This window comes from Penicillium chermesinum (genome assembly GCF_028974085.1).
Source record: "Penicillium chermesinum strain IBT 19713 chromosome Unknown utg000003l:1.0-5111272.0:1.0-5115320.0, whole genome shotgun sequence".
NCBI classification, from domain to species: Eukaryota; Fungi; Ascomycota; class Eurotiomycetes; order Eurotiales; family Aspergillaceae; genus Penicillium; species Penicillium chermesinum.
Genome location: NW_026695313.1, coordinates 4074654 through 4100310, shown reverse-complemented (window position 1 = coordinate 4100310; position 25657 = coordinate 4074654). Strand labels below are relative to the sequence as shown.

General features: G+C 52.2%; 11 protein-coding genes across 11 annotated transcripts; 3 read left to right on the top strand and 8 right to left on the bottom strand.

Annotated features, from left to right (window-relative positions):
* Positions 1-47: 47 nt before the first annotated feature.
* On the top strand, positions 48-2048 carry N7468_004492 (phospholipid:diacylglycerol acyltransferase; the record flags this gene model as incomplete). The annotated part of the gene is made up of 3 exons (XM_058473789.1): positions 48-365; positions 434-1841; positions 1903-2048. 3 exons carry the CDS (start codon positions 48-50, stop codon positions 2046-2048), a joined length of 1872 nt encoding a protein of 623 aa, XP_058332792.1.
* Positions 2049-3834: 1786 nt separating this feature from the next.
* Positions 3835-5035, bottom strand: N7468_004491 (phosphatase PAP2 family protein; the record flags this gene model as incomplete). The annotated part of the gene is made up of 2 exons (XM_058473788.1): positions 3835-4714; positions 4836-5035. The coding sequence occupies 2 exons, from the start codon at positions 5033-5035 to the stop codon at positions 3835-3837; spliced, it is 1080 nt and encodes a 359-aa protein (XP_058332791.1).
* Positions 5036-9295: 4260 nt separating this feature from the next.
* On the bottom strand, positions 9296-10269 carry N7468_004490 (VIT1/CCC1 transporter family protein; the record flags this gene model as incomplete). The annotated part of the gene is made up of 2 exons (XM_058473787.1): positions 9296-9818; positions 9923-10269. 2 exons carry the CDS (start codon positions 10267-10269, stop codon positions 9296-9298), a joined length of 870 nt encoding a protein of 289 aa, XP_058332790.1.
* A 1127-nt stretch (positions 10270-11396) lies between these two features.
* N7468_004489 (uncharacterized protein) lies at positions 11397-13209 on the top strand (the record flags this gene model as incomplete). The annotated part of the gene is made up of 7 exons (XM_058473786.1): positions 11397-11495; positions 11567-11980; positions 12047-12223; positions 12288-12326; positions 12394-12602; positions 12654-12803; positions 12897-13209. 7 exons carry the CDS (start codon positions 11397-11399, stop codon positions 13207-13209), a joined length of 1401 nt encoding a protein of 466 aa, XP_058332789.1.
* Positions 13210-14001: 792 nt separating this feature from the next.
* Positions 14002-14604, bottom strand: N7468_004488 (uncharacterized protein; the record flags this gene model as incomplete). The annotated part of the gene is made up of 1 exon (XM_058473785.1): positions 14002-14604. The coding sequence occupies one exon, from the start codon at positions 14602-14604 to the stop codon at positions 14002-14004; it is 603 nt and encodes a 200-aa protein (XP_058332788.1).
* A 702-nt stretch (positions 14605-15306) lies between these two features.
* Positions 15307-15489, bottom strand: N7468_004487 (uncharacterized protein; the record flags this gene model as incomplete). The annotated part of the gene is made up of 1 exon (XM_058473784.1): positions 15307-15489. One exon carries the CDS (start codon positions 15487-15489, stop codon positions 15307-15309), a length of 183 nt encoding a protein of 60 aa, XP_058332787.1.
* Positions 15490-16368: 879 nt separating this feature from the next.
* On the bottom strand, positions 16369-17779 carry N7468_004486 (alpha/beta-hydrolase; the record flags this gene model as incomplete). Its single annotated transcript, XM_058473783.1, has 7 exons — positions 16369-16428; positions 16459-16953; positions 17003-17097; positions 17162-17272; positions 17325-17470; positions 17533-17662; positions 17713-17779. The coding sequence occupies 7 exons, from the start codon at positions 17777-17779 to the stop codon at positions 16369-16371; spliced, it is 1104 nt and encodes a 367-aa protein (XP_058332786.1).
* A 222-nt stretch (positions 17780-18001) lies between these two features.
* N7468_004485 (SDR family NAD(P)-dependent oxidoreductase) lies at positions 18002-18607 on the bottom strand (the record flags this gene model as incomplete). Its single annotated transcript, XM_058473782.1, is given in 2 exon segments — positions 18002-18352; positions 18365-18607. The coding sequence occupies 2 exon segments, from the start codon at positions 18605-18607 to the stop codon at positions 18002-18004; spliced, it is 594 nt and encodes a 197-aa protein (XP_058332785.1).
* An 864-nt stretch (positions 18608-19471) lies between these two features.
* Positions 19472-20381, top strand: N7468_004484 (transcription factor domain-containing protein; the record flags this gene model as incomplete). Its single annotated transcript, XM_058473781.1, has 3 exons — positions 19472-19482; positions 19539-19724; positions 19778-20381. 3 exons carry the CDS (start codon positions 19472-19474, stop codon positions 20379-20381), a joined length of 801 nt encoding a protein of 266 aa, XP_058332784.1.
* A 743-nt stretch (positions 20382-21124) lies between these two features.
* On the bottom strand, positions 21125-22046 carry N7468_004483 (enoyl-CoA hydratase/isomerase family protein; the record flags this gene model as incomplete). Its single annotated transcript, XM_058473780.1, has 3 exons — positions 21125-21566; positions 21609-21637; positions 21690-22046. The coding sequence occupies 3 exons, from the start codon at positions 22044-22046 to the stop codon at positions 21125-21127; spliced, it is 828 nt and encodes a 275-aa protein (XP_058332783.1).
* A 658-nt stretch (positions 22047-22704) lies between these two features.
* Positions 22705-24927, bottom strand: N7468_004482 (uncharacterized protein; the record flags this gene model as incomplete). The annotated part of the gene is made up of 5 exons (XM_058473779.1): positions 22705-22945; positions 23004-23703; positions 23760-23910; positions 23988-24123; positions 24194-24927. 5 exons carry the CDS (start codon positions 24925-24927, stop codon positions 22705-22707), a joined length of 1962 nt encoding a protein of 653 aa, XP_058332782.1.
* Positions 24928-25657: the final 730 nt, after the last annotated feature.

Here is a 25657-nt window from a genome sequence, read left to right as displayed (position 1 = left end):
TCGATTGGGCCCAGTCACTTTACCTGCGTGCACCCCGAGCGGTCGTCATGTTGCGCCGCCGCGTCAAAGACGGAGACGAATCCGCCAAAGACAAAAACGCGAGACCCCGAGTTACCCGCCAGCAGACAGACGAGCTCCGCGCGGAATTCGATAATGCCCCGGTGAAACAGCTGGTGATTCGCCCGCGGACTAAGCGTCGCAGCAGTCTGTTCTTCATACTCGGGGGTCTATTCGGTGTGTTTGTTGCGCTGTTCTTCGCGAATCAGCAGGATGTTATCAGCTTGGAATCTTTGGTGGATTTGAACCTCGAGTCGTGGATCGATGCGATTCCTCAAGGGATCATTCGTGACGCAAAGGAATTCTCGGTATTTGCTCACCTCTAGAATTTGACTCTCCAATCTGATCCAGACTGCTGACCGTCCTGTTCCGATAGCAATGGGAGCGCGAGGCCGTCAATTACGACTCTTTCTCCGTTGGATTACACCTCCAGTCTCAAGGCGTCACAGCCAAGCACCCAGTGGTCATGATTCCAGGAGTAATCTCTACCGGCCTAGAGAGCTGGGGAACGGGCGAGACCTCGCGACCCTATTTCCGGCGGCGCCTTTGGGGAAGTTGGAGCATGATGCGGGCGCTGGTGATGGACAAGGCCGAATGGAAGAACCACATCATGCTGGATCGTCAGACAGGCCTTGACCCGCCAGGCATCAAGCTCCGTGCGGCTCAAGGTTTCGACGCCACCGACTTTTTCATTACCGGCTACTGGATATGGAGCAAGATCTTGGAGAACCTGGCGACGATTGGATACGATCCGACCAATGCCTTTTCTGCTGCATACGATTGGCGGCTTTCCTATCCCAACCTTGAGGTTCGGGATAATTATTTCAGCCGTCTGAAGTCTTACATCGAAACCGCAGTGGAAGTGAAGGGCGAGAAAATTACCCTCGCTTCCCACAGCATGGGGTCTCAGGTCGTTCTATACTTCTTCAAGTGGGTAGAGAGCGACCAGCATGGCAAAGGCGGAAAAGACTGGGTTAATAGGCACATTGACTCGTGGATCAATATCAGCGGTTGCATGCTTGGCGCCGTCAAGGGCATGACGGCCGTGTTATCTGGCGAGATGCGAGATACGGCACAGCTGAACGCCTTCGCGGTCTACGGGCTGGAAAAGTTCTTGTCCAGGGAAGAACGCGCAGAGATATTCCGCGCCATGCCGGGTATCTCTAGCATGCTTCCCAAGGGTGGTGATGCGGTCTGGGGTAATGCGACCTGGGCCCCCGACGACCAGCCCGGCCAGGCCTTGAGCTACGGAAACCTCCTCAACTTCCGTGAAGCCAACTCCTCGTTCACCCGTCGCAATCTCACTACGTCCGAGAGCTTAGACTATCTCTTCGAGCAGAGCGAGGACTGGTTCCGCGACCAAGTGCTTGGTAGCTACTCGCATGGCGTCGCGCACACTGCCGCTGAGGTCGAAGCCAACGAAAAGGACCCGCGTACATGGCTGAACCCCCTCGAAACCCGTTTGCCTCATGCTCCAGACATGAAGATATACTGTTTCTACGGCGTTGGTAAACCCACGGAGCGCAGTTACTGGTACCAAGAGGAGAGCGACCCCTCCGTCAAGCTTAATGTCAGCATCGATACGACTGTAAACTTAGAAGACGGCATCGACCGCGGTGTCTTCATGGGCGAGGGGGACGGCACTGTCAACCTTCTCAGCACAGGCTACATGTGTGCTAAGGGATGGCACATCAAACGGTATAACCCAGCCGGGACAAAGATCAAGGTCTTCGAGATGCCGCATGAGCCGGACCGCTTCTCGCCTCGAGGCGGACCAAACACCGGTAGGTCCAAACACTCTCTTCCCCTTTTCACACTCACCCTTGCGTGCTCACAAGCCACCAGGTGACCATGTCGATATCCTCGGCCGCGCCTCGCTCAACGAGCTAATCCTCCGCGTCGCCAGCGGCAAAGGCGACGATATTGAGGAAACCTTCTACTCCAACATCCGCGAGTACGCCGACCGTGTGCAAATTTTTGACGATGAATAAATAGACTTGCGCCCACCCGATGAGCGCCGAGCTCCCGTTCCCACATTCCCTAACAATCGCTCGCGGGCAGGAACTAAAGCTACCGGCGTTTGCACTGATAAACCTTAGACGGACAGGCTGGGTTCCTAGTATTTTAGGCGAAGCAATGACCGAACTGCACAGTATACGGGATTAGAAATGGGCGCTTTGTACGAATATAATGACCTCCTTCCCCCCAGTCCTATCCACCTACCGTACCTTACCAGTAGATCCCATAGGACTCGATATGACGTACTGTGGCGTGCACCGAAACCTTAAAACACTTTGACTCAAACGTACAGCCGAGGGGAGGGTATCCGTATTAACCAGCAGCAGGAATGCATGATGCATGACAAGACAAGTCATGCATTGCAAGCCAGTCTTGTAGCCTGCCTCGATCGAGGAATCACAGGTCTTAGCGAGGATGGCTACGAGCGTCTGGAATGTCAATCAAGCGACAGGAACCCCTCACGCCGGTGTGTCTCGGAAGGGGCCAATATGTAAGATCAGCCCGTCGGGTCGACAGAGCTATGGGCAGAGCCAGTTAGAGGGGGGGCATGTTGGTTGGGCTGCGGGGCTTCACGGGGGTGATGTTGTGTGGGACCTGCAGAGAGCCGAATCAGGCCGGTGCGCTGATCGTTTGGGGCTTACCCGGTAGATAAGAGTAGGTTGGGGGTCGACGTTTGGGCTACAAAGCTGAGAGTTGGTGTTGGAAGTAATGTACAATTCTTCATAAGCTCATCTAGTGATTAAGAATGCTAACGATACCCAACTTGTTGCCCGAGACACTTAGGTAGAGAAGACCATGCACACCGCTCCGCCCACAGGAAGAGGGAAAACAAAACATTACATGGAGGAGCGGGAGTTGCAGGTGTAAGTTGATCAGTTTGTAGGTTGGGTCGTGCTTCATCCCCAGCTGGAAGTGAAGAGAGGCAAGGCGAGAGGAGGGCCTCCGTCGAAAACCCCCTCTGCCCATAAGTAGTCTGTACCGGCTCGTCCCCGCCAGACTATTTTCCATTGGTTCACCAGGGCAGAGACTCGTTGGATAGACTCATACCCAGTACCCATGCCGCCCGTCACCTGCCGGCAAAAGGCACTCATAACATCGAAGGATTAGCCGTATCCGTGGCCATGGTGAAGTCCTTCTCTATGTGCGAAAAACCATGTCCAAAAATCATATGCACAGCGAGTGTAGTGCAAGAGGCGCCATTTTTTTGAGATCCCGTGCAAGTCGTTTTCCCCTAACACCAGGCGCCATTTCATAAGCGATCGACATGAAGAATAATAATGTGCAACCGGATGAGCGAGAAGCGAAGAAAGGGGGTGCCCATCCGGCGAAAAAGGGTCGTAGCGAAAGACATGAGGTCAGAAGCGAAGTAGGATCGGATCAGAGCGGGATGACCGAATCTGTACAAGCGAATGTTTCCCGACGGTGGCGATTGCGGCGAAAAGGGTCGCAAGTAAAACCCGGTGAACAGGGCCGCCACCGGAATTAGTATTATGGACGGAGGATGAGTCGCTCCAACGAGGTGCGACAAGGGCATGTACAGCTAGAAGGTGGAAAAACGGGGGAGGTTACCCTCAGCTCACGGCGGATTGATCACCGCGCAAACCGAAGGTTTTCGGGAGGAATTAAAAACCATAGGTGTCGAAAAAAAATGGCGATGCAGATAATGTTCCAGAAATCGTCAGAGAAACGCCGTTCAAAACAGAAGTAGATGCAACATGAACATGACACGCAGGCTATGCGCATGCACGGTGACCGGATTTACCGACCGGACTCCAAGTCGTGGTTCGAAGTCAGAGTTTCGCCTTCCCAGGCATAGTGATCCTCAACAGGGCTCAAAGAGCCTGAAGAAACGGAGGAAGAAGAGCCCATGGTCCATTCATCGCTGTCAAGGTTGAAATCACCGTCCAGGCTGGCCAGGTCGTAACCGACCTCACGGAACGAGTCCCCGACCTCGACAAAATCGTAATCCCAGCGGAACATCTTGTCTGGTTGAGCGCGTGGGAGGAAACGAGTCTTGGCAAAGTAGAATGCCACCGTGGCGAGAAGACCGCCACAGACGAGGTCGACGGCGTAATGGTGGGATAGGTACATAGTAGCCCACCACATCCAGAGCGTGTAGGTGACCCAGAGGGGCTTCAGTCGAGGGAAAACATGGCTCATGAACAGAGCAGCCAGGGTGGAATCAGCAGCATGGAGCGAGGGGAAAGCTCCGAAAACCACGGGGGACTGCTTGAAACCCGAGGTGTACAGGTCGATGCCGAGGAGCTTGTCAATGCGAGCAAGACCAGCCGGGTTTCCTTGCATCGAGTAGTCTGCTGGAGCTAAGCCGTACAAGTTCTCATACCATGGTGGTGAGCAGGGGAACGCCAACTGAATAGTCACAGCAACCATGCTCATGTATCCGAGAGTTCGGGCAAACAGTGGAGTTGTACCCGGGGGACCGAAGATGAAGAGAATGAGCGACACGACAAAGGGAGCTCCGTAGTGGCAGAGTCCATATGGAATCCAAGCCAGAATATCAAGAACTACGCTTTGGTGAGCCGACAGAATGTTGCTAATGTTGGCGCCGTAGAGGATGTTTTCCATGGCGGGAAGGACCCGGACCCAGATAGCGGGTCGCCAATCACTTGGAACGAATCTGCAAAGCGTACATGTTAACTATCTGGGCCGTTGCTCAAACCACAGCACCCCGTCCAGGTTGTGCTCGCGTGATAAAACGCTGCCGTCAGGTGGGGCAATAGTGGCAGGGGTGTACATACTGGCAAGCGTAGAAAAAGATGAGCCATCCCGCAATGGGCAAGAAAGGGAGGAAGAACTGCCTGGTGAGGGGGAGGAGCAGGGAGAATAGGAGCATGGTCGCGATGGCGGTCTTGGCGAGGGTCCAGGGGATTGGATCATGGTGAGGGAGAAGAAGCCAATGATCAACAACAACAGGTATTGAAAGTCGTAGAAAGTCCATCGGTGCGACTGAAGCGACCGGAGGGTATCAACAGGCGAGATCGACGTCTGCAGTGTCGAGATGGATGAGGTTGGTGAGATACGACTGCGAAGCTTCGAACGGATCTTGCGGCGCATGCGATGTGGTACCAGGAGCTGAAAGGATCGCCATGGCACCTGAATCTGAAGTTTACCGAGCTGGTTTTGAGTGCGGTCCTTCCATGATGGGAAGGTATTCATCATTTCACAGCAAGCCTCCTCCCCGGAGACTCTAGATCACTCGATTGAAGAAGGGGGGCGTCGGACAGGGTCGAGGGATACCGCAGGATGAGACGGGAAGACTCGTGGGGAGGAATTCAACGTGAACCAACCGGCATGGGACGAGCGAAGTCAAGAACAGCGACTGCAGTAAGGCGCCGAGCCCAGAGGAAGGTTGAAGAATGGAATCAGAGAGAGGAGGGGGAGGTAAGGATTAAGAAGGGGAAGAAGAAATTGGGAAGATTGCCTGTCGGTCGTAATGGCAATACGGGTAATAATACGCCAATACAGGTTTGGCGCCCGAGGCAAAAAGGAATAACAAGGGGAGAAAAAAAAAAAACTAATGAAATTATGAAGTGTATGTCGTCACTGGCTTCCGAGATCCGCCCGGCCCGGTTTTGGGAGGTCATGATGAATGCACCATCACTTCAATTATCAGGTCAGCTCATCTCTACCGAGTAATTACAAACGAACCCTACTCCGAACTCCGCTCTCATGCTCCATCCTTCTCTTATGACGCCTGATCAAGAGAATCTCGTCCATCCAAGTCACGCGGTCGAGTGCCGAGCGGATGCGACGGAACGGACTGGACGGAGCCCGAATGCCATGCAAAACGGAGATTCCAACTTCCGATCCCTTTACCCAGAGGGGTTGCAAGCCCAGAGGTCATTCATCATTCACATGTCCGTGGCTGTCCGGCTCTGGGAGACTATCTTGAGGCTTAGCATATCTTGTTTGGATGCCGCTATGTTTGCACGATTACAAGGACCCGTACGGAGTACATCGAATACGCGATAGATTGTAGTCAAGATACTCTGCACAGACCACAGCTTCAAAGCTAAGATATAAACAGACACAAAAGCCAAAAGGAAGCGAAGAAGGGAGTACCTGGAGCTTAGAACCGACCAGAGTTTGGGTAATACGCAAGTGATCCGTAACTCAAACCAAATAACCCGTGGACTACGGTCGGGAAATTATGTCAATCCAGGTACAGACGAGAAGGGTGCGTTGTGCCGCTATGCCGAGCTACGTACAGTTGTGCAGACTCTGCGTATTGAATACGGCTGAGACGCCAATGGCCCTCATTTCCCCCCTAAAATTTCGAAGATCGCAAGGGCAGGTGATTGGCCCACCCACCCTTTCCTCTCCTTTCCGCCCCGTCGTTCTGTCACGCTAGCCAACGGGAGGCGTCCGATCCTCATGTCCAATTTCGCTTGGTCCACTTCGAATCCATGCCGGATTTGTGATGGTGCTGGGTCCAAGTCGCGTTCGAGAGTACTACAATACAATGTTGCTTGAACCGCTTAAGGTCAAGCCTGTACCTTAGTAGCATCCGGATATCGAGCATAGCGTTTTGTGCTCGCGTGCCAGTCGCATGTGGTGTAGCTCCCGTGTGCCCCCCCCAAAAAGGTTCAATAAAAGCGGATTGTGACAGCTTAGTCCAGACGACTTGGACAAGCTGCAGCAGCCAATGAGCACCTCCCGTTCACTCCTGAAAATCGAGAGACTCGGCACTACGACGCGCTATTCCCTTGCCAATGTTTTAGATCGCTTGGCCCAGCGCGTAGATGAGGATATGCACTTTGGACCCTGTGGCAGAGTAGAGAGCAGCCGCTCTTGACACCAGCCTCCCAATAATTTCGTGGTATCGTGCTTGCGGCTGTATTCCAAATCCTCTCTCAAGTCCCCCAAAACTTCGACGCGGCCCCGGTGCCGACGAAAGACCGCAGATTACAGGAAGCTGATCATAACCGAGCCGGTCGCGTTCAGTTTCAGAGTTGAGGGATCGTGCAACCACGTCCAATCAGAATGTCCCCTTTGGGGCGATTTTTCCCTGATCCCTCTGCACAAATGGTCCCATTATTCTCCGCGCTCCCGTGCCGGGCTGGCAAGAAGGGCTTCTTTCCCCGGGTCGGCGTGTGTATATACAGTAAACTCCCCTGAACCACCGTGTCTACATGTGCTGAGAACGATGGACACCTTCGTGAATAGTGTTGGGGTACTGCAGGTACAAGAAGTAGATGCAAGGATAGCAGACCTTATGGCATTGCAGAGGATCAATGCTCAAGCATACCTGCTTCGTAAAACATCGTACTGAGGCTGACCTATCGAACCTACGGAGCGTGGTTGTTCCGAGCTCAGTCTTTGCCGGAACTCGGATGATGGCGGTTCTTGGTTCAAGCTGTGCTGACGCTGCTAGTGATGACCATGCATTAGTGCCACGGGCATGTTCTGATCGACGTAAACGTCTCGTTTCCACGACTGTGATTCGCTTGTCAGCCTTTTGTCTCTAGGCCCTCGATCTTGTGACACATGTTGGCTCTCAAAGAACCCCCAAAATTGGGTATTCTAAGATGCGATCTTAAGACAAATCTGGCCCACATTGCCACGCGATGGAATAAAGGTATGTTGACTCCAGGAACCGTGAATATGTGCAAGGTTTCAAGTCCCAACGCCGCGCAACAAAACTCCAACCCCAGTAATTACCTGACCTAAGTTCGACCCCATGGCGCTTACAGCAATTACGCATACAACATGCCAGGTTCAGGATCTTACGTGTCATGAAAGAACTCAATACCCACCATTACGCATTGGTCAGCCTCTGCGTCCATATGGCCGGGGCGTGAGCCAGGCTGCGCGTTCAAGAGATGTTCGTATTCGTACGGGGGCCTTCGGTATCGAAATGGGAGACCACTGGCTGGAGAAGCGGGGGTAAGAACCGGAATGGACATGCAAGCCGCAAGGCTGAGTTTCCCTCACCTAGCGGGAGAACTTCCCTGGAATACCCCCGTTTCTGGTATCGTGGCTGATGATGCTGGGCATGTCCACCGGCAGCGCCTCGTGGGCGGGTGGGGACATACGTACACGTATCAAGTAACCAGTGCGCTCCATGAGATCAGCGTGCAGGTTTACAGCCCTGATTGACGCATTCCATGGGTTTGGGGGCCATGGCCGTTTACTAACGGGTTATTTTTGGTACGATCGCAGTGCGCTACGGGGGCCTTTTTGGGGCCTAGTACCCGCCTCATACCCAAGGTATGAGGCGAGTAAAGCCGACCGGTAAAGTAAAATTGATTTAGAGTCAGACGGGCTGATGTGGCTTTCTGATGGTTTTGTTGGTCATTTCGACGGGTTTCAAGGACCTTGAATCTTGCACCACTGCAAGGTCTTCGTCGCGCAGACGAGTGGCATCGAGATGCTTGGCTTGGTGATATCGCCCTTGCTCGCATCTCGAGTTGCATAGTATCCGGCAAGTCCTGTTGTACTTGGGTCTTTCTGGTCTAGTAAAGCTAGGTCATCAACAGCGGGGAGGTGATCACTACTGCTCGGTATGCCTCTGAATTGAAACACGCCGTCATCGCCTGCCACGCTCGGTGATGCAAGTCGACCTCAGTTGTGTTGAGCGTCACAGCAGGCGCCAGTCGTCCGCCTAGGCAAAGGAGGCTGTGAGCCCCAGAACTAGATCTTGGCAACTGACCGGGAGACTTGGGTAGATGAAATCAGAGCCACACCTATACTACCCTCATCCTTTGTATCATCGTCTTGGCTGTGCAGGTTACCCAAGGGCGCAATGTGCATGAACCGGAATCAGGCACCTGGTGGATTATCTGCCTATGAATAGCCGCAACATGAGATGAACTGCCCCCCCCCCCCACAACTATTTTGAGAGTTGCTGTACCAGAGCGGCCTTTGTCGGCTCTGGTTGAGCGGCTGAGCTCTGGTACGACCAATCACAGGTAATGAGGATAGTTGCGAGGCGCGGTTGAAAACTTGTATTTACTTCTGTAGCTATACTAGGCCAATGCAACGCTGCTGTCAACAGGTTTTCATGGATAGAAGGGTGATTTTCGCCATATATTCTATAGAGTTAGTACTGGTGTATCTTCTCCATATCGCAAGCCTCAAAAAGGCCCCAAAGACCACAAACAAAATCCTAACGCCGATTGATGTCCAAATGTCGCCATGTCATAATGCCATGAATGAAATTCCAAATCCCGCCATTTCATCACGCCCACAAAGCCAGCTACGCGTGATCATTGCCAGCGAGCAGTTGAAATCCCTTAACTAGACCCATTGCTGAACCAGCCGCGACCCCTCCCACAAGAACCATTTGGAGACCCCCAACCACGCCCTTGCGGATATTGCGCCGACCCTTCCAGCCACTTACAAAACAGGTCTTGCCATAGCCGAAAATGAACAGCGCGACCGCCATCGTCGCAATTGACCACTTCAGCGCAAGGTACGCATCGGTGGGTCCGACAAAGAAGTATGGAAGCAGGGGAACAAACCCGCCAATGAAATATCCCAGCGCGATTGTGATTGCGCAGATTACCGCGCGCGAACCAGATGGCTCAGGGAGGGTGTGATGGAAGTTCATCAGGAAAGAGGGGAGCTCGGGGGAGGCGGAGAGGTGGTGGGTCAACTGGGAGACCAGCTCGGAGGGGAGCTCGTACGGCTCGAAGATCTCCGCAATTGTGCCCTTTACCGATGCGGGGTCGGTCAACGTCTGCTCTTTGGTTTCTTTAAGGGTCGCTTTGTAGGACTCCCTATATAAAAAAAAAAATTAGTAAGACGTCTACGGCAGTCTGCGGTCCGCAGGACATATTGGTGTCTGGCGACGAGACCTCCGCTCATTCAAGGGATAACTCACTCTTCGCTCTTAGCTCCCAAGTAGCCACCCAGGCCCATCGAGATAGCACCGGCTATCAGTTCTGCCATGCCGCCAAAGACAACCACTTTCGTATCACCTAGCGCAGACAGCCCGGCTGTGAGGGCGAACGGCACGGTCATGCCGTCGGAGAGACCAATGATGGCATCCGAGACCGTACGCCCGTCAATGGAGAAGCGCGAACTCTTCTTCTCGCCCGTTTTCGAGTCACCGGACTCGACATCAGTGTTCAGGCGCGCGTGCAGACTCTTCTCGTCGTCGACCGATGAATCGCGATCGGCAACTCGTGTGTAGTCCGACATGAACGAGCTCGCTGAAGTCACAGACATTATGAATTTTATCCCTTGAGTGGCTCAGCTGGAGGAGTGGGTGGAAGGAAAGACCGTAAAAAAAAAAAGAGCTTGAGATTGGAGGGCTTAATAGGGAGGATAGGCGTGTGCCTCGCTTGGGGACGTTGCTTGCTACTGCGGAGAACACAGGCACGCGGGCCCATCACAAGCTGTTGATGCAGAACGTGCCTTGGCAAAGGCCCTTTGCTCGTTAATGCAACTGCGTACACGTGCAGCTCTGATTGGAGAGGATCAGCAGGAGCAAGGCATTCGAGTGGACCCAAGGGGGCCCATCAGTGCTTATTTAGGAGATCCCAGCCAATCACATATCGCGTAAAGTCAGCACAGGGCTTTATCTATGGAGACGATGTGCCACCCGATATGCATCTTCATCTGTGATTGGCTGATATATTCGATCAGGCACAAGGGAGGCCCCACCTCGAATTGATTTGACCCGTCGAACATTAGACCGCATAGAAGCGAGGGATCATAGGCTCTAGAAGCTAGCCTACAGTTAGTACATGCGGCCTGATCGAACATCCAGTTTTCCTTCCGAAGGAGGCGCTGCTTTAGCGCAGGCTGATCATCTCCTGATCAGACAGATGATGGCCTTTGGTACTATAGAGTCGAGATAGCATACCAATTCCATATTGGGGCTACCTGCTTTGTTCCCTCTGTCTAACTCCCAGGCAACAGCCCAGTAGGATTAGTCGGCTAATTCAGTATCCACCGCACTAAGTATCGGGCGTCAGTTGCGTAGGTCTTGTGGATCGTGTTAGATCCTGTAAGTCGTAAACGTGATAGGGTTGGTACGAACACTCTGTTCCATAGTCCCACTAGTAGCGTCGGAAGTCGCCCTCGTGCTCGTTAGCTTCATCCCTAGATGCTCGCCAAAGTGGCGCGTGGCTTCTCATCTCGCACAATGACCGAGAACACCGACCTTGGAAGAGCGACCTTAGCGGGAATCAAAGAGGATAGCTGGCGTCGTAGAACGGAAACTTGACATATCCACCCTATAAATATAGAGTCTATCCTTCGTTCAAATAGGCTGCCTACTAGGGAATAGAGAGCACGGCTCACCGTAGTTACAGATTTCCTGTGCTTATTATTGTCTAAGAGAGTCGACAATGAGGTCTTTTACTGTGGCTGGTCTGGCTAGTCTTATTGCGTCGACTTCTGCGCTGCCAACGGGCCATCAGGATGTCTGGGGCAAGCTTCGTGAGAACGTGCGTACTCAGTTCTGATTAGCCCCCCGGGATGCTGTGAAGATTCCATAGCTTATCCTATTTACATACAGATCAAACATGTTGTTTACCTCACCCTTGAGAACCATTCCTTCGACAATATTGCGGGCTACTGGGATTTCCATCCGGACATTGACAACTTGCGCAATATCTCCTTCTGCAATGAGTATACCAATCCAAACTGGACTGTTTGGGGCGAGCCATTAGAGATCTGCGCCAAACCTTACGAGACCGAAGTGCCGCTCAAAGACCCGGATCACAACTTTGCAGGTGTCAGCTACGAGATCTTCCGCAAGTGGAATCCCACAAGCACAGATGTCCCTAACATGGGTGGCTTTATTGAGCGGCAGTCTGAGAAGTACAGCGAAACCCCCGGCGATGCCTCGTTCGTCATCAAGGCGTATGATGAAAAAAAGACTGCGCTTCTCGCGGAACTGGCCAAGAACTTCGGGTTCTTCGATTCGTATGTGAGTACTGAAACAGAGCCTCAAATCACGAAGTCGTGAGCTTGGGATTCGTGCTGACCGTCCTAGTTTGCTGAACACCCGGGCCCTACCAACGTGAACCGTCAGTTTGCTACCTCTGGATCCTCATGCGGCTTTGTCGATAATACCGATCAATCGGCGGGATTTTGGAATAATGTGACCGGCACTACCTGCGCTACATCTGTATTTGAGTCCCTGAGCAAAAAAAATATCTCTTGGAAGAACGTGGGTTTGGTCGAGAATAATCCGGAGAGACTGGAATCGATTGATGCTAAAACAATGGAAACAGTACTACGAAACGGACATTATCGATGCCTTCATGTACAAGGTAATCACCATACCCGCTATACTTGTCGCATCGTCCGTTTCATTTAAGCGTATCTAACTCTGTACAGTGGGTTCAGGACAACGCCATGGGTCAACTCGCTCACGCCAGCGAGTTTTACAAGGACCTGAAGGACGGCACCCTGCCCACTTTCTCTTATATCAACCCAGAATGCTGCACCATTGACTCAATGCATCCAACTAGTCCCATGGCTTCTGGTGAGCAAATGGTCAAGCACCTGTACGACGCTCTCCGAAGCTCCAAATACTGGGACAACGTGTGAGTTTTCTAACCGTCAGTCAACATCGACACATTGCTGACGAAACGCAGTCTGCTAATTATCAACTTTGATGAGCATGGCGGTTTCGCTGATCATGTTGCTCCGCCTATGAACATCCCGAAGCCTGAGGACGGCATCGCATTCACCGGCAAATCCGACGGTCACAATGTCACCTATGATTTCTCGCGTCTAGGCGTCCGGTAGGCTTGCTCCTCCAATATACATACGATGTTATACATACGATGTTTCCACAAAGGATACAGCCATAACTAACCCAATACCTACACCGATAGTGTACCTGCTTTCCTGATCTCTCCTTATATTCCTGCCAACACCCTTATCCATGACCAAGGCACTATATACGCCGACAACTCGGCCTACACACATAGCTCTATCCTACACTTTCTGCAGGAGCTTTGGGGTCTGGAGGGGCTAAACAACCGCGTGCAGTGGGCCAAGACCTTTGAGACTGTCTTTACGAACGACCGTATTGCGGACAAGCCCAAGGCATTGAGTACCCCTACGTGGTATGGTGGCAGCGGTGAGCCAGAGCCTAGTCCTTTCTACTTGTTGAACCAGGATTATGCGTATTACGCTGAGCAGTAGATAAGGGAGCTTCAACAATCAATGGAGCGACTTGGCTCTGATAGTCTAACGATAACATACAAGTTACATTTTCGGATACTCCATGAATATTCATTTACTTCAGTTAGAAGTGTATGAAGGCTTAAGGAACGCAATATGGGGCTTCCCTGGGCATTCGCAAAAGTCTGTGTGCATTCAGTCCCATTATACCCTAACAGCCACCCAACAATTTTATACTTTCTCCTACACCTCTCCCCCGGCCTCGATCGTATTAACCTGAAAGAATATTTTAGCAAGACACCAAAAAGATGCATATAGCGAAAGATATACAGGTCTGGGTTAAAGAGCACGGGATGTACGTTGAAGATTGGCCTGTACGCTGGCCTGATCTTAACCCTATTAGACCGGTCTGGAATATACTAAAATATTTGAAGACCTTATGTAGATGGGAAGGCCTGAAGAGGATAGGACCCTTTTTAAAGAGTGTATTGATGCTGATGCTGTATGGGATGCGTTAGGAAGCTGAAGAAGGACCAGAAGTAGTAAGAATGCATTACGCTAAGGAAGAAGCCACTCTCCTTAGCAACTCTATCTTTGTAGAGGTAATATAAGCAGAAAAAAGCACGATGTACAGGCACCGACTTGAATCAGTGGGTCTATCACGACCCAATCACTCCGAAGGCATTCATCCCGATAGCAATGCCGAGCTTAATGCCTCACGATTCTCTTCCAAAGGCTCTTAGGGGACTTTGTGTTTCAGCCCGATCAGTCCGTGTTAATATATCGGCCTTATCATGAGGGCGAAGGTTTCTGTCAACTTTTTTCATTGATGTGATCCGCCGTTGTCGCGAGATTGGAGACCCGGTCACAAGAGCATATAGAGTCGTGGGCATAATCTCCAGCTCCTTTTCCATACTCGGTCAACGGAGCGCTTTGAAACTTGTTGCCAGAATCTGTGTCATTGCAATGGCTGCCGCCTTGATGATCTTCCACTGGGGCATGTCGTAACTGCTGGTTCGCGTATCGCATCAAAAAAGACTTCGTCTGGTTGAACTCACTCTCAGTGGGTTTTGATAGGGCGATATAGAGACCGCCGTTCTCACCGGCCCATTTTTCCTGAATACCTGCTGCTTTGATCATGATCGGTCCCATGCCTTTGAAGTTTTCACCGCACTTTTGCAACCATTTTGCCGATGCAAGCCGGCTTGATTTATCGGTTGGCTCCCTCGCAATTAAGTCTTCGGTCTCTTCTATAAAATCATCTATTCGTTGTTTTAGTATTCGGCGAGTATGCTCTGTCTCAATAATAGAGGTGAGCATATCTTGGTTTGGCTGTTTTGAACGGTATGGCGGAAGTTGGTCGTGGTAGCATGGAACTGCCTTCGACTCTTGGCCGTCAACAGATATTTCGGACATTTCCATGGATTATTGGATAGTTTTATCTGGTGATTTGTTGTATTTAGAAAGACAGGAAGGTTATATGAAGAGCGAGAAATGTAGAATCAGGTCTTAAAATTCAATATCGCATTTATCTTCTGGAAATGCCGCGGCCTATACGGGTCTTGGAGCCTTGGCCGCCCACACTCTTGGAGCTCTGCTAAGCCACAAAGGCTCCGCATACCCTTTTTTGAAAGCGGCGAGTGCTGCTTTAGGAATGTTTTGCTTTAGAAAGGGGTCCTCGATCCAAATGCGACAGAGCCTCAGCCCTTTGAGTTAAGTTTTTTATTATAGTGATCGCAGGGTAGACTCGGTCTATGAGGCACTGAACATGGAGGATAGTATTAGGCCACTCATATCTTTCTTCCCGCGGAAAACTATCATTAAAGTGGCAATGGTGGATGAAGGTAGCAGTGAAGCCAATTGAGCACTTCTCATGCTCTCGCGGCGCCCACATTCCGGTCCAGGAGGCGAGACTCCGAACTTCGCTGTCTACTATACTTGTCCGAATATGAACAGTGTATTACATGACGGATTTTGATATGAAGGATCGTGTTTGAAAGGAAATATGGTACGGAGGTATATATGTCCATCCCTGTAAAGTTGGAAGTTGTTGGCCTTGGCCAGGATGCTTGGAGTGCCCGTATGATCAAGTCAACTCCATCGTCGCTTCATTTACAGTCAGATCAGATCGTCGCTGAATGTCATGAAACCCGTGTTCGTGCCATCTTTAATCGCCGCATCGAAGCACTGCCCAGGGGGTATCTGCCGTAGATTCTGGTCGTAATAGGTTGCCTTGTATGCTCGCGCCTGCTTAGCTGCCATTCGCTCCACTGGAGGCGGGTCCGCCGGGTCGACCGCCATTTTGTGGATTATTGCAAGTATAGTCATGTCATACAGTATCACTGAATCCACTACCTCGTTGGTAGGCTTTGCCTAGGGTCAGTAGTCATGGGGTTTTCTCCACTCTGATCCATCTCCATATCTGACAAGCGTAGAACGAAGCAGGCCCCGACACCGCGCTTGGCTCCAGGAAAGCGAGTGTTATTCTTACCTAGCGGGCTCGCTCCTTTTTCTCTTGGAAAGCCGACTAGCTTATCTCGGAACTCGTGAGATCTATATACTCATGCACGTACATGTGTGAACTTGTAATGTGCGTCTATTGTTGACTCGGGAAAATGAGACTGCAGCTCTATCCGCCGCTCTATCGAGGGTTATTTATCGAACGGGATAATACCGACTTACCCCTAAGTTCCAACATTATTTTCTTCCAGCTTCGATCTCGCTGCTGCTTCCTACACGGTCTTACTCGTAGCGACTGACCCCGTGGGCAAAGATTTTACGGGTCTTCATATGCGATGCAAGGGGCCTCCCTAAAGGGAATTCTAAATCCACTAAGGGCGTTGATCACACCTCACGGAAACCCCGTTTCACGAGCACATTTGTTCGTAATTTGAATGCTTGCCAATGGTGCCTATTTCGATCTCGTACCACCAGAATATTCCTCGCAATAAGCACAGCAGGGCGTCTTCAATATGGGTACTGTGACAGGTCCATTTAAGGGAGCTATTGCGGTCTAGGCCCCGTGCAGATGATGCCCGCCTTTGTCAGGGGTATAGAAATTGTTTATGAAGAGGCGCTTTTTCAGTTAGGCTGTCTGACATGATCTTGCGACTTGTGTGCTGGACACGCCACGGATATGTGGTATTTGACGATTGAAATATTGTCGTCCCGTTATCGTTGTCAATGGCTCGGGGCATACAGGATGAAATTCATGTCCACGTTCTCGGACATGCACAACGCCTGAAACTATGTCAGTACACTGTCACAGACCCATTTCTCGAATATATCCCGCTGCTGGGTCCGCGGGTGTCCCATCAAAAACTCCATCACAAGATAATCATGAGGCTCTCCAGTTGTGGTATGCATTTCGACATCTTTGGAAGCGCTGCTCAGCTGCGCTGCAAACTTCTGGATATCATCGACAAATATCTCATCAGCACCGGCCGTAATCAGGACTTTCTTTGTCAGTAGGGGCTGCCACCAATTGGCAGGGGCCGAGAGGGGCTCCAGATACGGATCAGATGGTGCAGAGCCCCTAAAAAGTGAGGCCCACTTGTGGAGTGCCGGAATAGCAAGCGCATCGCGGTGCGCATTGGCTTTCATCGATTCTGATGTGGTCTCAAAGGTCACCCAGGGCGAAAGCAGTGCGGTACCACTAAGACTAGCAGAGAGGTTGACAGCATCTACTTGAGGATGCGGATGACTTAGGTGTGATAGCAGAGCCAACGCAAGGTTACCTCCCGCAGAATCACCGGCCAAAAGGATCTGGAGGAGTTAGCGAGTTTCACTTTGTTGGGATGGAGAGATCACCAACCTGTTCAGGCTTCTTCTGAAGTTCTGTCAAAGTGTACTGTAGCAAGGCCGTCGCTTGCTGTAACTGCCGGGGGTACGGCGCGTCCAGACTGACATCTACCGGCAAGGTGTCCTAATCAACAGATGCCTTGTGATAGCATGGGCAGCGGAGAGAACATACCGTACTCTAGAAACAGGACGGCGAGTTTACCACCCTGCTGCTCTACGGCCTTAAGGCTCTCGTGGAGAAGGTGAAAGTGGCCATCGGTGGCGTACACGAGGTAACCACCACCTCAATGCCACGTTAGCGATCTTGTTCTCGACTGGATGGATGCCGGACATACCATGGAAAAAGAGCAGGATCTTCTCCGCTGTTGGGTCACCGAGCCAGTGTGCTTTGGTGCCGTCAGGGAGTGTGACCGTCTTTGCGTTTAGCCCCTGGGACGTAACGAACTTCTGGTAACATTCCCCGGTCGTTGGGGAGGTAGCGCTTTATCCCAATCAATCCTGACCTTGGTTTCCGGGGAGCAATAGAGTTCATCGAATCCTTACACGATAGATTTTGGGGAAAAGTTCGTGGTGTAGGTACGGGAAATGGTGTAGGCGAGGTGTTGCGAAAATGTGGGTGGGCCCTTGGACCGCTGGAAAGGGATCACGAACAGGGACAAGAACCCCAGGGACACTGCAATGGTCAACCGGACTAATCCAAGAGTACAGCCAGGATTTACGCACAGGTTTTCAACGCGGCACTTCCAACACTGAGCCACTCAAGGGCAGAAAGTGTGTGTTTGGGCGCCATAGAGGAAGAAAGACCAGAAGAACTTTGAATTTACAGGTTCGAACTGTACTCGACTGTACTATGACATGTGTCTACATATAAACACCGGAATGTCGCGGCACCGAAGCCCTAATCCTTCCCCCGGCTTTCCCCACAGTGGGGGAAGCCTTGTCAGCGCTGACTCGCTCTCAAACTGTCCCGAGGTCAGCCCTCCGTCTATGACTAATTCCGCACCTGTGATAACTAACTAGTTAAGTTATAGCTTGCATCGGCCGAAATCAAAAAGCGAGCAACCTTGGCAACCTCTTCCGGTTGGCCGACGCGGCGAAGAGGCGTTCTGCGCTGAAGCTCTGTGGCCAGCTCGCATGCCCCTGGACCCATCTTCTCCGGCTGGTACATGGGTGTGCGAATAGTTCCTGGTTGGATCGTGTTCACTCGAACTCCGAGGGGCCCCAGTTCTAGCGCTGCCGCCCGTGCGATTCCGAGGACGGCCGCTTTGCTTCTGCAGTAGGTGTTTAGCGCTGGAGCACCCTTGAACCCCTCAGTTGACCCGACGATGAGGGCGGACGACTCGGAACCCCCAGCCACCAGATCCTACGTCCAGACTTGAAGCGTATTGTAGACTCCGTCAACATTGACTGCCATCATCTGCTGTGCGCTCACAGGATCTGGGTTGCGGAGAGAGTCCAGTCGAACAATCCCGGCCGCTGCGACCACCGCACGCACTGTAAATCCGCCGGCTCGTGCACTCCGACTCGCCTCCTCCGCTTGCTTTGCATCGGAAACGTCAACAACCTGAACCTTGGTTTGCTGGCCAAGCTTTTCAATTTGCTGGGCTGTCTCGTGCATTCCTTGCTCATTCAAATCCCACAGGATGATATTGTAGCCCACACGGGCCAGTTCGATTGCGGTGGCCTGCCCGATTCCTCAGGCGGCGCCTGTCACCACTGCTGCAGGTGTGGAGGTCATAGTTGGAGACTTTGGAGGAAAATTGCAGTCCCAATGGATACCATCGCTATGCTTTTATATTCTCCCGGCCAAGCCCTATCGTATAAGTCAGGGTTTTCGGCTTCACTGAGGCCCCATAACTAACTAAATGGAGCTCCCTTGCATTTATCTCCCGCCGTCCATTGGATTCCCACGTACAGCCTGGCCCACGATGAAACTTTTACCTGTTTCCTTTCGTCACTTGTTTATATCGCTACCCAATCTCCCAGTGGGCTGGTGAATTGAAGCCCGAGCTTATTGCGGTCCAAGTTAGCAAGTTGTTTCTGATGGAGTGTCACCCGGCAGGGCCAGGATTTCCAGGTCACCCTGTGCCGATGCATATGTGCTGATGTTTGTTGTCTGTTGCTATTCTTATTACGCGGGAGATCTTTGACTTTGAGAACGACAGGTTGACGGTGGATGATATTGCGGGCGCCCTTGACGAGCCAACGGCTCACCACCCCAGATTGCGACGCCTCCTTCTTATCATCACCGTCTCACTATGCGAGCTATGTTCCAACTTGACAGATATTCTCGTCCTCGTCTATCCCCCCCATCACACCGACTCATTCGCTGTCCGAGCCTCGATCACACAAGTTCAGCCGTATCGCCCGCCTCCGTGATAGCATTACTTCATGGCAACGGGATTTTGCAAGACGACTGTTATCGGCCCAGAGACACCATCAATCAAATAAAGCGATCGTCTTGTTTTCGCATCTGTTACAGATGTATTCCCAGTATGTTTCTTCTGATTGACCCCCACTCCGACCGGCACACAGGTTGACCATGATAGCTCCGCGTTAATTCTGTTGACCAACTATGAGCTCCAACTGGAAGTAGAATGCAACCAAAGCGGCTGTGAGGATAAACTCCAAATCAGCCGCAATCAAAATGAAGTTCAAGAATCCACCGGCGCTATAACTGAGCTGCTTCGCGAGCTGGTGAAACTAGATCTGGTCAAATATCTCCCAACAAGCGCGTGCGTACTGTTCACCTACCTGGTTGGAGATAGTTGAAGCTAAATTTGCGCAGTGTGACATGTACCGTCCAACCGTTTCTCTTGAATCTGTTGGATCATACATTAGCTAACGACGAGTCCACCATGGGGTATGGCAAGTTGGGGGTCGTTCTTGAAGCGATGAGAGTCTACCAGTCGCTCTACGACAACACGGACCTTGTCCTGAGTGCTGCTCACCGTATCAGCCTTGAGGCGCGCTTGATGGCGCCGGATTCTGGCGTTATGAGCTGGGGAGATATCTTAGCCCGCAGCCCTAAAGCTTACCTTCGCCTTATCCTCGCGATGGATGCAGCTTTGGCTAAAGGCTCTTTCCCTCAAGACGCAGATCTTCCATTTGACCGGCAGCCATGCATTGGTCGGCCCAAGTCGTCGCCACCAGTCCTTGATGCCGAGGTGCGTATGCATGCCCCCGAGAGAGGACAACAGCCGGATGGACCCTCCTCGACATGTTCCCCCTCCTCGGTCGAAAAAACCGAATCTTTGACTGAGCCTTTCTCCGTGTCGAATGCGGGAGGCGTGTCAGACGAGACATCCCTTTTTCAGGACTGGGGCCCCGAACTATTGTTGTTAGAGCCGGACGTTGTGCTCCAAAGCCTTTTGGAGTCATATCTTGCTTGAAAATCCAGACGATTGAACGAAAGCTCCATGCCATGTACCAACTCATCATGATCTGCATGCCAACTCCACTGTACCAGGGCGGGCCGTGATGAGACGTGCCACCCCTACCAGCAAATGACAGATACCTCTCGCGATGCTGCAGACAACTACCCAGTTCAAGATCTGGTGCTCCATGCTGGAGCGGGACTTCTTCCCGCCTGTCTAACCGCAATAACTGCGATATTCAATTTTCAAATAATGAATTCCTCAAGTGTTTCGAAAAGTTTTCACGATTCCTATATCTATCCGCAGTTGCCACCTTTCCGGTTATATAGTCAGGACATATCTGCAGACTACCTTTGACAATCGAGCGTAGCGTAGAACGCATTCAGAAGCCATCACGTCTATGATACTGAGCCATTGGAGCCGATACCACTTGTTTCAGTAAGATATGGCCTGTGATTTGCTGAACGTCGGGAGGAACGAGAGAAGAGTCATTACGCCGGTGCGGGTCGGTGCCCCATGTGGGGGTGAACATTTTTGCTTGCAAAAGCGTGTGAATTTCATTGATTAACTTGCACGGGATGATCGGTAATAGCTATAGGACCTTCGAATTCTTGCCACGCTGGAATGGTCCCGGCGAAAGATGAGGCGAGTCTAGGAACCACTGGATCCCGAGGAACCAACGACCTTATCGAGTCGTGGAAGAAGCACGGGCCGTAGATAGAAGACGCAAAAAAGCACCCTTCAACCTCAACATTACTCTACAGCTTAGAAGGCACCCACTGTGGCTGCTTCTTCTGAGCAAACGCCTCTAGGCCAATGCGTAGATTCTCCGAAGAGCGTAGAGCGTCCGAGTACCGGTCTGCGGTCGTGCGGATGGCTTCAAGGACATTTCCAGTCTCCCAGGCCTCCCGTAATCCCGCGCGCGAAACAATGATAGCATCCGGAGACATGCTTGCAATCGACTTGGCGAGCTCTAATGCCTCGGGCAGCGTGCTCTCGGGAGTAGCAGCCACCCTGTTAACCAGGTTATATTTGACAGCCTCCTCAGTGGTAAGCCGACGCCCCGTCAAGGCGATCTCAGTACCGATCTGCATACCACAATTCCGGACCACTCGCGCAAGTCCCCCAGCACCGGCATAAAGTCCTCGCAGGACCTCGGGAAGAGCGAATTGCGCCTGGGGGGAGGCGACGACAAGGTCACTACACAGCACAGAGCGATGTTAGTGTCTGGTCTTCAAATACCGGAGAACCAGCGGGAAAGGGAGAGGACCCTACCAGCTCAAACAAATTTCAAACCCCCCCGCCGAGCGCAAGTCCGTTGACCGCCGCAATGACAGGCTTCTTTCCCCGGCGCGAGGTCAGACCCGCGAATCCGCCCTCAGCTATTTTCTGAGTACCCTTGGGTTGAGAGTTACCAACGTCCTTGCTGGAATCGCGCTGCTCGAGGAGGTCGGCGCCAGCGCAAAACGCCTTGGTCCCTTTGCCGGTAATGACGCCCACCCGCATCGAAGGCTCGGAGTCCAACCAGTTCCAGAGTGCCGTGCCTTCGTCATGAGCTCCCATGGGTAACGCATTCATACGCCTTTCACGGTTGATTGTAGCGAGGAGCACGCCAGGGCTGGGGAATTGCAGGTCAAAGAAGGTGACTTTGGGCGGCGGGGTGCTAAATGTTGGTGCCATTGTGGTGAGGAACTGAGAGAAATTCGTTGACTATTTTCTTGCTCCGTTGGGGGGATATTGTAGCATACTAAGAATTATCCCCCGGCGTGAGCGGAATAAATCCACCGGGATTCGGTGTTGGAGCTTCGGGGAAGCCGCATTCCGGTCAACCTCGGTCTATAATTCTATGTTCACACCAACTCGGCAACTCCGGAAGCTCCCTTGAGGCGGGGGTTCCCCAGATTAGGGGAAGGTGACTCTGGGGTATTGTTGAGGAGTACCTTGGCATGGGAATCGGTGGCAAGTGCGCCGCAGTCGCGCAGTGGGCCGAAAGATGACCCTGTTTCCCATGCCTGTTATAAACCAACAGGTTGCCACCGTTCTATATACTGCGGCATCACCAAATCCTTCATAAACTAAATTGGATGAAATTTTTTGGCTTCATAGAGTAGTACGAGCCCTTTGTTCCCGTCTTGCAGCATAGGTCTAGAATACCCTTTATTGTCAGGACACTACTTCCAGTAATAATCCTCGAGCCTACTATAACATGGAGACAAGTATTCGCGGATTGCGATCTTGTCGCCCTGGCTGGGAGGGGTGTGGAGGACATAGAGTGTGCAATATACAATGATAATTCACAAGATTCATCCACGGAATGAAGCCAGTGCCTGGAACCCCCTCACAGGCGTGCCTGGCCAGCTTCCAGACGAGCGTAATCCGCCTGTGTGAACTCAACGTACTTCTGAGCCCCAGGGGGCGCCCACATCAGCGTATCAGCCTTGTCCACCAACTCTGGGTTGACTCCCTCTTTCTGAAGCGCAGTTTTGATGAATTTATTGTTACCGGTTGTCTCGGCGGGCTTGCTAGAAACCCGGAGAAACAAGGGAACCGCATATTTGGGAAGGCTCTTTTGCAAGGACCTAGAAGGGCATCAGCCAGGGCACTTAGACAGCAGGCCGGGAAACTAAAGCAACTTACTGAAGCAGAGATGCATAATCTAAGGAGGATGGCCCGTTGGGGGCATACAGACGTGCACATCCAGCTCGCCCATCGTGGCGCGGCACGAGGACCCCATAGACCACGGCCTCTGGGATCCCCGGTAAAGCACCCACAACAGCCGAGACCTCGCTTGTACTCACATTCTCACTCTTCCACCGGAAGGTATCCCCCAGGCGGTCCATAAAGAACCATCGGCCGTCCTCATCCCGGCGCAGGGCGTCGCCCGTGCGGTAGAAGACATCACCCTTGCGCCTCACATCGCGCGCCAGCCGCTTCTCCGTGGCCTCGGGGTTACCGTAATATCCACTGAACTGGCTCTCATTTTCTAGCTGCACCATGAGCTCCCCACCGACGCTGAGCGGTGCCTCAACGATCAATCCGGTGGTCGGGTCACGAAAGGGCTCCCCAGTTTCGGGGTCAAGAGCAGCCGTGAAGTACTTTTTGCGCAGAAGGAACCGCATCAAGCCGCCCTCGTACCCCACGGCCGTTGCAAGGAACGGGCCGCGTGCTTGGTTCTGGAGGCCGAGCACTCCCTCGCTCGCGCCGAAGAACTCGCAGATGCACTCGATGCCGAAACGCTCCTGGAAGGCCGTCCATACATCCGGGCGCATTCCATTGCCCCATATGACTTTGACATTATGCGCTCTGTCGAGAGGACTAGGCGGCGCCCCAAGAAGGTCTGGCTACCAATTAGCTCCGGACAACAAGGAGAGAGGGGTTGAGGCCACAACGTACAGCGTGCGGTCTCGCCAACGTAAACGAAGAGGGTTGCACGCGACTGGCGGATTTCCTTCCAAAAATTCGTAACGCTGAACTTCTTCGCCAAGCAGAGTGTGATACCACCACAGATTGCAATCATGCTCGTAATACCGCCCGTTCCGTGATACTTACACATGCAAAACCAGTCAGTTGCCAAGGCCTTGAGACCAACGATAAGAAGCGGGGAGAATGTGGGTAACTTACCAAAGGCATGCAATTGTACCATCGATCTCCGTTGGGGCCTGGGGTAGTGCACAGCCCGCTGCTGAGGCGGCCAGCCATACCCGTGCACACCATACTATATGCCATAGGACAGGCTTTGGGATAGCCCGAGGTACCGCTATCCCCAGTGCGACAGTCAGCTCAGTCTCTTCCGTAGTTAATTGGTGGGGTGAGAGGGGGGTCAGAACCTGGTGTAGAGCATGAGCGCGGTGTCCGTCATCTTGACAGCCGCTGCATACGCAGCATCTGGCGCATCGGGGGTTGTCCGGAAGGCCTGGGCTTGCGCAGCCTCGTCAAGTGGCACGATCCTTTGTTCTGCACCCAGGGATCCTTGCACGGCATCCAGTTTATGCGCGATATCTGCATCCGAAATGATCACCTGGGCCTTACTGACCTGGACGGTGTGTGCCAAAGCTTCGCCAGAGAGATTGTAGTTGATAAAAGCTGGGGCAGAGCCGAGGGACCAACAGGCAAGCCAAACGCAGAGCATATCTGGTGAATTCTGCATGTACAGCACGACCAGCTCGCCAGGTGTGACTCCGAGATCTAGTAGCCAGGCGGCATATTGGCAGGATCGCGTATATACCTCAGAAAAAGAGTAGCTCCGCTGTGGAGTCCAGATGGCCTCTGCGGTGGAATACTTGCGGACGGTCTCTTGAAAACGGAACCACGGCGAGATTCGATTCTTCTTGACTGGGGTTCCTTCAAGTAAGCCGAGCTGGACGGGTCTGAATGGGCAACAGAGCTTTGGCCCATGAAGGGGAGAGAGCGGTAGCTTACGGCGGGCATTTACATCTCTCTGCATAGCAACGCCCGTCAAGAGGGCGTTAAGGTCCTTCCCAACCTGGTGCTTTGCATTCAGGTACATCAGACTGGGAACACTGACCGCCGCAGCGGCGATGGCAGCCGTTGCGAGGGGCATGGTTACCAAGGGGCTATTGAGGGAGTGTGTGAGCTTCGTAGGCTGTTGTAGGCTGTTGGAGAACGACTCCCGGCAGCATATGGACCAAGATGTTCACGAGACATGAATCTGTACTTATTGGCATACCGCCATCAGCACCGGAATTAACATAAAGTAGACCTCCACTGCGGAATTACAGAATAGTTCCGGACGATCCCTCGGCGATAAACGAGTTTACATAAGCAAAACTAACGTAGTTAATTAACTATCCAGTTTTGAGTAACGAAAAATCAGATAGTTTTCTGTTCATTATCACCGTCCTCATCCATTTACACAATTTCATCATGACCTCACGGTGTTAAGCCATCTCCGACCCGGCGGGGAGCCGCCGCTACAGGCCTCTTCAATTCTTGCCGCGCACTGTTAACTCATGAGCACAGAAAAGGGGAAGAAAAAAAAACAAAATTTATGACCGCCGCTACGGACCTACTGGGATCAAAGAACGGCGTGAGGAGATGGTTAGTCGCCAGGCCCGCGGAATCGTTTAGGTGCAGCATGACCTTGACCCGAAGCCTGATGATGAGATCCTTGAATATAGCTTCCCACTTTGGACTGGCAAGCTTCGGCGCTCTTGTCAAGGACAAGCTTCCGGGTGAAGCAGACTTTCGACGATATGGTGAACCTGGCAGCGAATCTGTTGAATTCGGGCCAGAGACTAGTGACCAAGCAGCCTGCTTCTAAGCGATAGGCT